Source organism: Saprolegnia parasitica (genome assembly GCF_000151545.1).
Source record: "Saprolegnia parasitica CBS 223.65 unplaced genomic scaffold supercont2.225, whole genome shotgun sequence".
Classification (NCBI taxonomy): domain Eukaryota; phylum Oomycota; class Saprolegniomycetes; order Saprolegniales; family Saprolegniaceae; genus Saprolegnia; species Saprolegnia parasitica.
Window position 1 is genome coordinate 12,240 of NW_012156619.1, and position 8,359 is coordinate 20,598.

The 8,359-nt window shown below is 57.2% G+C and overlaps 3 protein-coding genes across 3 annotated transcripts in view; 1 reads left to right on the top strand and 2 right to left on the bottom strand.

Annotated features, from left to right (window-relative positions):
• Positions 1 to 764, top strand: part of SPRG_21666 (hypothetical protein) — a gene marked incomplete at both ends in the record, with an annotated part of 1,287 nt that extends 523 nt beyond the window's left edge. The window contains one exon of the mRNA XM_012355290.1: positions 66 to 764. Within this exon, the coding sequence (XP_012210680.1) occupies positions 66 to 764 (699 nt within the window). The remainder of the gene's footprint in view (positions 1 to 65) is intronic.
• Positions 765 to 797: 33 nt separating this feature from the next.
• SPRG_16032 (hypothetical protein) lies at positions 798 to 5,108 on the bottom strand (the record flags this gene model as incomplete). The annotated part of the gene is made up of 18 exons (XM_012355291.1): positions 798 to 1,004; positions 1,061 to 1,211; positions 1,263 to 1,384; positions 1,440 to 1,603; positions 1,659 to 1,772; positions 1,822 to 2,250; positions 2,307 to 2,446; positions 2,501 to 2,702; positions 2,762 to 3,037; positions 3,089 to 3,218; positions 3,267 to 3,412; positions 3,458 to 3,654; positions 3,710 to 3,917; positions 3,965 to 4,063; positions 4,117 to 4,284; positions 4,329 to 4,406; positions 4,452 to 4,621; positions 4,670 to 5,108. 18 exons carry the CDS (start codon positions 5,106 to 5,108, stop codon positions 920 to 922), a joined length of 3,318 nt encoding a protein of 1,105 aa, XP_012210681.1. The 3' UTR covers positions 798 to 919.
• A 1,299-nt stretch (positions 5,109 to 6,407) lies between these two features.
• SPRG_16033 (hypothetical protein) lies at positions 6,408 to 7,100 on the bottom strand (the record flags this gene model as incomplete). The annotated part of the gene is made up of 1 exon (XM_012355292.1): positions 6,408 to 7,100. The coding sequence occupies exon 1, from the start codon at positions 7,026 to 7,028 to the stop codon at positions 6,408 to 6,410; it is 621 nt and encodes a 206-aa protein (XP_012210682.1). The 5' UTR covers positions 7,029 to 7,100.
• Between the last annotated feature and the right edge of the window lie 1,259 nt (positions 7,101 to 8,359).

Consider the following 8,359-nt stretch of genomic DNA (forward strand, 5'->3'; position numbering starts at 1 on the left):
CCGACATTGGCCGCCATCGCATTGCTGTCGATGCCTGCGCCGCGCCCGGCAACAAGACGACGCAGCTCGCCGCGCGCCTCGCTTTGGCTAACCCGTCGTCGTCAGTCGTTGCGTTCGAGCGCGCGCCGGCGCGGGCCACGTCGCTCCGGAACACGGTCGCCAAGGCCGGCGCCAACGACCGCATCTCGGTGGTCGAAGCCGACTTCCTCGAGACAGACATGACCAAAGGGCCGTGGGCCGACGCGACGCTGGCGATCTGCGACCCGTCGTGCTCGGGCTCGGGCAACGTCGCGGTGGGCGAGCCGATGCCCGAGCACTCGGCCGACGAGCTCACGGCGTTTGCCGACCATCAATTTGCGATCGTCCAGCAGGCCATGGCGCTCCCCAAGATGCAAACGGTGGTCTACTCGACGTGCTCGGTGCACGAGGTGGAGAACGAAGGCGTCGTCGCCCGTCTCCTCAAGACCCATGGCGCCAACTGGGCGCTTGTCTCGGTGCTACCGAATTGGCCCGAGCGCGGTGTCGAGACCGACGCGCTCGCCCCCCGCGTGACCAAGCGCTGCGTGCGGGCATCCCACGCCCAGCACACCCACGGCTTTTTCGTGAGCTGCTTTGAGCGGCGGTCCGCGGAAGTTGAACCGGTGCCAATGCCGTCACGCAAGCGGCCGGTCGAAGCGGTTGCAGCCCCGACGACGGCCCCCAAGAAGAAGAAGCAGAAGAAGAAGAAGCAGAAGACGAAGCAAACGAACACCAACGATGCGTAGAACACCAAGAGACGGAGCTATCGCACCGCTAGTGTAGTCACCTCGTCTTGTACACAACTTGTTGGAACGCGTGGATGCAGTAGGGGGTACTAGGAGGGAGAGGGACGCAAGTGATTAAATCAAGAGACTCGGACGCGCGAGTAGAGGACTGGGAACTAGGATGCTTGCATCGGGCCGTCGAGGCGGTCGCGTGGCGGGTTGAGCTTTTGGATCTTGACCATCGCATCCTCCTTGACCGAGCTAGCATGGATCCGAGATGAGAAAGCTAGGACATGGTGGGTGGAGACAATAAATACCTGAGATCGTTGGGGGTCACAAAGATAAATTGCTTGCGCGAGGCCTGCTTGGACGTCTCGACGAGCAGCTGCAGCGTGTGCGTGCGGTTGATACTGTCCATGAACACGTCGAACTCGTCCATGACACGAAACGGCGACTCGATGCACTCGCCTGCATCGCATCATGAGCCTCGTTTGCAGGTACAGGGCTCGTTTGGAGTACCAAGTGCCATGAGAAGCGCGACTTGGGTATAACTCCGCTCGCCGCCCGAAAGCTGCTTCATGTCGCTGACCATCGACTGTTTGGTCTTGCCGGCTTCGTTGGCCATAATGTTGATGTCGAGCCTACAAGCGTACGTGTCAGAGATCAAACTTTAATCACGAAAATGAGTCGCAGTACCGCTGCTCGTCGTGAAGGAACTTGAGCTTCCCCGCAAAGTTCTTGGCTTGCATGAACTTGTTGAAGCCAATTGACGTTCGGTTGGCAATTTCGATGCGGAGGTTTTCCCACTTGCGTTTCCGCGCCGCGAGCATCGTCGCGACCGTGTTGACGTTCTCTTCAAACTATGCATCATAGCGTTGGAATTCCACTTCATCAAAATGTGTCGATCCGCATTACCCGAGTAAACTCGATGTTCTTCTTGAAATACTTCATGGTCTTCTCCTCCTTGTCCAAGTGGAGCTCGTCCAGGTCCATGTTGTCAAACTTTCGCTTCTCGCGCTCCATGCGTGTCTACGGCCATGGACGATGAGCCAAAATGGAGACGGATCGGTGTGCATACCTGCACGTCCTTGATCTGCTGGCTGTAAAACGCCGGTGGCTCGGTGCAGTTATCCACACGGGGGCAGAATGCCTTGGCTTTCGCCATCGTCGTCGATACGAGCTCTTCTTGCTCGGCGACTTCGGCCGATCGCGCAGCCACTTGCTTGGCCACCTCTTTTTGGTCGTGCTTGGCCCGGAGAAGCTTGGCCGTCGCGCTTGAGAACGTTGCCATCGCAGCCGTCACGTCGTTTTGGAGCTCTTGAAGATGCGCGTCGAGCCCACGGGCGTCCTTTTGAACCCGTGCAAGCTCGTCTTCTTTCTGTTGGAGCTCGGGATTTGACGATGTGAGCTCGCTCTCCAGTCGCTGCAGCTCGGTGATAGTCTGCTGGATCTCCGTCTCGAGCTCGGCTTGTTCTTCTTCTAGCAGCGTCGTATCGCCGAGGTTGCTCTACGCACAATATGCCCATCAGCATTTTATAAGCTTGTCTAATGACTAGCACAGACCTCGCTTGGGTCCTGCGTCTGTCGCTGCAGCGCGTGGAGATCGTTCTCGGCGCGGTTGAGCTCACGGCTGGCCGCGTCCAAGCTCGCTGTGTGTTGCTGCATCTGCTTGCGCAAGTGCTCGCGCTTGCCGCGGAGGTTGTCTACGCATCGATGAGCCTCGAATCGTCCTAAATAAGAAGCAGGCGTGTCCGTACGCTCGTCCCGCGAAAGGGCTTGGAGGTCGTTCTTCTGGCGCTCGAGGCGGCGGTTGATGTCGTTGATCTCGCCCGCGTTGTCTTGCGACAAGATACGCGCGTGACGCTGTCCCTTGTTGGCAATGTAAGCCACGTTGCCGTTGCGCACTAGGAGCTTGTCGCCACTGGGCATGTAGACCTCCGAGACGCCCTGCGAAAAGCGCTGTCGCCCTGGCGGCCCTCCATCGTCGCGTCCTCGGCCTCTTTGCGCGTCGCGTACACGAGCTTGGTCTCGATCTTGGCCACGTCCACGAGCGCATTGTACGCATCCGGATTTTCAAAGTCCAAGAGTGAGACCACCGCATGATCACCCAGAGGGCCACGGGGAATGTGCACATTTTCGTACCGCCGGCCGGTGCGCTTGGCAATCAAGATATTTGCCTGGCTCGGCGGAACGTTGATCTGACGCTTGAGGTTGTCCAGGACGTTCTTGTCCCGGCCGTTGGCGACGAGGTAGCTGCCAATCACGCTCTTGAGCACGACTTCGACTGCAACCGCCTATCAATCACGGTTAGTCCTCGACCAAAGAGCGATAAAGGAAGGTCCTACGTAGTCTTGGTACTGGGGCTTGAGGCTAAAGTACATGCCAAGCGGTCCAATCGGCGGCGCCGAGAACTTGTGCAGGTTGTCTTGGATCAATTGCTGAAGTCTGGGAATCTGGTTGCCAAACGTGACAAGCCTATGCACCATACATCGTCGGCGCGTTCGAGCCTGTAGGAAAACCTACTTGTTCTGGCTCTGCGACTCGAGCGCGCGGAGGCGCGAGGTCAGACGCTCGACCTCGTTGCTTGCCTCGCGCTTTTGCTGGCTGCACGCGACGTACTGGCCTTCGACGTCGTCGAGCTCCGATGCAAATTCTTCCATCGGCTTGGACTAGACCGCGTTATAAGGACGACGCTTGATGGCACCTCAATGTACCTCGATCTCACGCTTCTTGGCTTGCACACGATGAAGGTGCTCCTGGGCGCGCTGGATGCCCTCGGCTTGCTGTGCTTGCTGCTTTTCGAGTGACCGGAGGTATTGCTGGTACTTGGCACGGCGCTGCTCCTTCTCATGCTCGATGCGCTTTAAGCGAGCTTGCGACTGCCGAATCTGATGCTCCATAGTGTTCTTGGCTACAACAAACACACGTGAGTGTGCATCGAAATGTATCAACGACGGCGAGCCTACCAGCATGCTTCTTCTGCATCGGTAGCCGCAGCTCGCGGATTTCCTGCTGCAGCGCTTGCTGTTGGCGCTGAAACGCTTCCTTTTGCGCATCGACCTCCTGGAGCGCATTGTTCTTTTCCGACTGCTCGGCCCGGCGCGCATCGACCACTTGTTCTCGCCGCTGCACCTTCTCGGCAGCGACTTGCTGCAAATGCATGACTTGGTCAAGCTAAACCATGCATGAGACATGCGTCTTGATCGACGGAATCAGGATACCTGTGCTTGGACGTCTTGTAGCGACAGTTCCTGGGCGTTAACGAACGACCATGCGAGCGACTGCTTGAGATCGACGAGCTCCTCCTTCAAGTGGCCAATCTGTTGCGAAAGGAGTGAGCGCCTCGACGTGCGAGAGACCATTCGTGGCGTACGCTCTTGGCTTCTTCGTACAGACGCTCGGCATCTTCCTTGGCCTTGAGAAGCGTCTTGAGCTTGCGCTCTTCCTGGACAAGCGTCGACTCCTGCCGCAGGCGCGTCTCATCTGCGACTTTGGCAAACGTGGCACGCATCTTGTAGAGATCCGTCGATTGCAGAAAAAACTACATGCATCAAATCGTTTGAGGTTCATCGGGATACATCGTACCTTGTACTTGTCGGTCGGGTCGCCCTTAAGGAAGAGCTTGGCGTTCTCCTGGTCGAGCACGGCGCAGGGGTTCTCAATCTATGACATGTAAGGAAAAAGCATGTCAATGCGTTTCGCGTCTACCTGGATGTTGAGGTGATCGAGCATCGCTTCGAGGTCCGACTTGAGCTTCGAGACGACCTTGCCATGCTCGTTCTTAAGGCGGTACTCGGCCGTGCCATCGCGACGGATGAGACGCTCGACCATGATGCGCTTCCCAAACGACTCGGGGCGGAACGCGTCCGTGCCTTGGGCTACATGGCAGTATGAGGCGATTGCAAGACGCCCATAAGCTTGTCTACCGTCATTGAGGAGCGTAATGCGCACGATCGCGTTGCCATCATGGCCGTTGCGGATGAGGTTCTTGATGCTCTTGCCGCGATGGGTCGCGCGGGCGGACGCACCAAGGCAGATCTGCAGCGCGGCAATGATCGCACTCTTCCCGCTCCCGTTCTCGCCCGTAATGAAGTTGATGTTGCGGCAGAGACGGATGCACATGCGGCGATGGCACATGAAGTTCTCGCAGTAGATCTCCTCGATGATGCCCATCTCGGACGCGGTCGCCGGCTCGGATGGGCTCGGGCTCGGGCTCATCTCGACCGCGCTGTTCCCGTCTTCGTTCTCATCGCCCTCGCCGTCATCTTCGGAAGGGTTCACGAGCTCATCTTCGTCGGCCGCCATGCGCATGGCGGCCCGGCGCGGGTCGTCTGTCGCATTGATCTTCCTCGCCTTGGTCGCCATGGGGCTGTTGGAACTTTACGCAACGTACAAAATGGAGGTTATTTTACGATGTTTTATTCAGCATACAAATCCCAAGATAGTTGGGATGAAAACCCATTCAATGGCGAGCGACCGCGATGCGATTGGCCATTGTGGTCTCGCGCCAATTTTAATTTAGAACGGCCAGGCGTAGCTAAACACACGCACCTTCATTTCATACGTAGGACAAGATCTACGATCCACATCAATGCCGTCAACGTTTCAAGTTGGCTATTCGCACCCAGATTGGAAGATCGCGCGCGAAGCGAAGCGGTGCCATGCGCGCGGGAAACCAACGAGCGCCACCCAGCGTGTACGCTGCAGAAGTTGATGTCAATGGACAACCTGACGTCGGTCTCCAGTTGCATTGCCCCCGATATTATTTTGTCCCGCCATTTCGCTGCCAAAAGCGCAGAACCCGCGGCAATGGATATACAATGTATGCAATATGAGAGGTTCCAACACGCTATAATCGACATACGAGCGGGCCGTGAGGTGCCACAAGCGGCGCCGCGTGAGCTTTCTGGTGTCGCCGTCGTCTGCAACACGGGGCCTGATGGTGCCGAGAACGAACATGAGGTCACGGTCCATGCTCCCGTGTCTCCCGTAGAGCCCATCATGGGCGATATACCATTATTCTGTGGCAAGTGCAATATGAAACTGACTGCACGAGCTGCGTTTGACGCCATACACTGTCTTCGAATACACTGTGTAGGGCTGCTGCGGCCTTTCTACGCGGAGATATCAGGCCAACTCGGCTGGTTACCTAAAGTCGACATCAAAATGGGAAGCGCGATGCAGTGGTGCCACGTCATTACACAGTCATCGATCCACACCTCGAGGCCACGCTGCAACGATCCGATCTCAACTGCATCCTACCAATAAATGAGTAGTGCGGTGGTCGAGATTAGGGCCGTGGGTTTCTACCTAATTCGCATGGAAAGTCTTTGGCAGAGGGGGCGTCCCGTGCGATATATATGACCACACGAGCCGAATCGTCGACAAGGGCAGCGCTCTATGAACAATGCGGCTCGTGCGGCTGCCCAAAGCAATGTCAACCACGACTCCGGCGTCGGTATACGGCTCTGCACGTGATATACACCGGACCCAAAGGTGTGTTCCAGCTCCATGTGCACAGCATGGACTTGCCGGGATGATCACGACAGGGCTTCATGATTTGGTTACTACTAGTACGTACTGTACTTCTGCACAAGCAATCGATCGCGTCTGACTTAGCTAGTCACGGGATGTAGCTGTCAGGACGATCACGTAGAGTCGTTGTTAGTACCATTGGTAGTCGTGGGGTGGCGTCGACGACTTGCGCGTGGCCAAGGCGTCGGCCGTCGCTTGCGCATCGTCGAGCGCCGAGCGAAGCATGGCGTTCGTGGTCTCGAGGTGCGCGATGCGGGCGAGAAGGTGCGTCATGATGGTGCTGCTAACCGCTGCGTCTTGCTGGGTGCGGTGCCCAGAGCGAGAACGTTGGCGACGACGCTTCTCGAGGTGGCGGATGGTCGCGTCGCGACGGGCCACACGCATTACCGCGGCAGCAAGCTTCTCGCGCAGCGAGTGCACGGTTATACGGTATGCGTTCATCTCTTCCACGCATGGCGGCGCGTACAGCCGAGCAGACGTTTCCGCAGTGCAAGAGAGGCTTCGTCCACGCGCACGCAGAGGCACCGGGAAGCCTACCACGGCCTCGGATGCGACGTTGGACATCGACGTGTGCCCTTTCTTGGTGCATGTCTCGTTGAAGCCCGTTGCACGACGCGCATGACTGTCGATCGGTGCAGTCGCGGTCGAGGCAGCCGGTGGCGCACGGGGTGCGGTATCGCGAATGTAGAGCCGAGCGGCCATGGATGCTAGGTCCGTAGCGGAGTCGATCGTCAAACTAGGTTGGGCCATTGCAGGCAAATCGCGGAATGAGCCGATGCTAGGACCCTTTCGAGCCCTCCCTGTCGCTCCGGAAAGGGCAGGCATGGAACCAAGCGGCTACGCGTCGCCGGCCTGCGCGTCCGAGACAATAGACATAGAGAGAGGGAGGCTCGGATAAGCGCGCGTGGCGACCGACGCCGGGCGGCTCCATGGAGCATGGAGGTGGATGGCGGCCGAGGCTCGGATCGCGGATCTCGACTGTGTGGAAAATGGAATCGACAAGCGGATTGGCTGTATAATGAAAGTATTTTGGCCAATAAGCAGACCTTTGTCGTCTACCTCTCATAGTCAATGGTTTGAAACATGTATTGTAACAGGTTTGGCGACGCGGACAGTCCGAAGCTGCGACAGATGTGTCAACCTGCCCTCACTCTAAGCTTATATCATATGTGTCGTCGACTCTGCTCTGAAGTGACTTTGAGATAGCCAAGGTAAAAGCGCGTCGTTCGTCGTTGCTAGCGCTCTGGGAGGCCCGGAAGGTGCCAAAGCATGAAGATGATGTACGTCTACCACGGCAGTGCAGTTGGGAAGAACTGCTATTACACTAGTACTAGTATAATGGAATGGCGATGGGCTCGGACTTGCCTGTGAAAGTGTTTGCAGGCTTTTCTAGGTGCATCAATTCATGATTTATCCACAACGAGGTAGCCTCGTATTGACTCCAAGGATCCGAACGAAATTGAATAGCTCATGCCGCACGGGGCTGCTGCAGTGGTCGCTGGACACGGAGCTAGAGCCATACAAGCCCCCTGTCCGTATACGTATACCACATCCAACCGCGTCGATGACACGCCTTGTTGTCGGTGTGTTTGAGCTTTGAAGAAAGTTTGACGAGCAGACTCGCGAGATTCTTGTGGTAGATAGGCAAGCCGCCGCACCATCAGTGTGGCGGCGTCACGTGTGTTGATGGGAGCATGGCGAGAAGCTTGTCTTCGATTGCCGAGTCGAGCGACCGAGGCTCGCTTGCTTGCGAGGACCAAGCTACTACAGGCTACAATGCTTCATTCCGTATAAAGCAGCGTGTGCTAGTGGAGCCATCTACACCCGGCGGCCGCCAAGAGCTATCGCGGATTCGAGTCTCTTGCCAGTGCTAACGAGCAGAGTGTAAGAAGGTTTGTTCGTCGATGGCCGTCGCTACCGTCGCGTGACGTCATGAGTCCCAAGATACCCGATGCTGGCTTTTCATTGGCTGCATGTTTGTCGGTTATAAAGCTTCACTAGCGGACTTGAAGTTGGCTGCATACGTAAACGGTGGGCGCATGGCGTCTGCGGTCAATCCTCATCTTCCAAGCCGCTCCGAT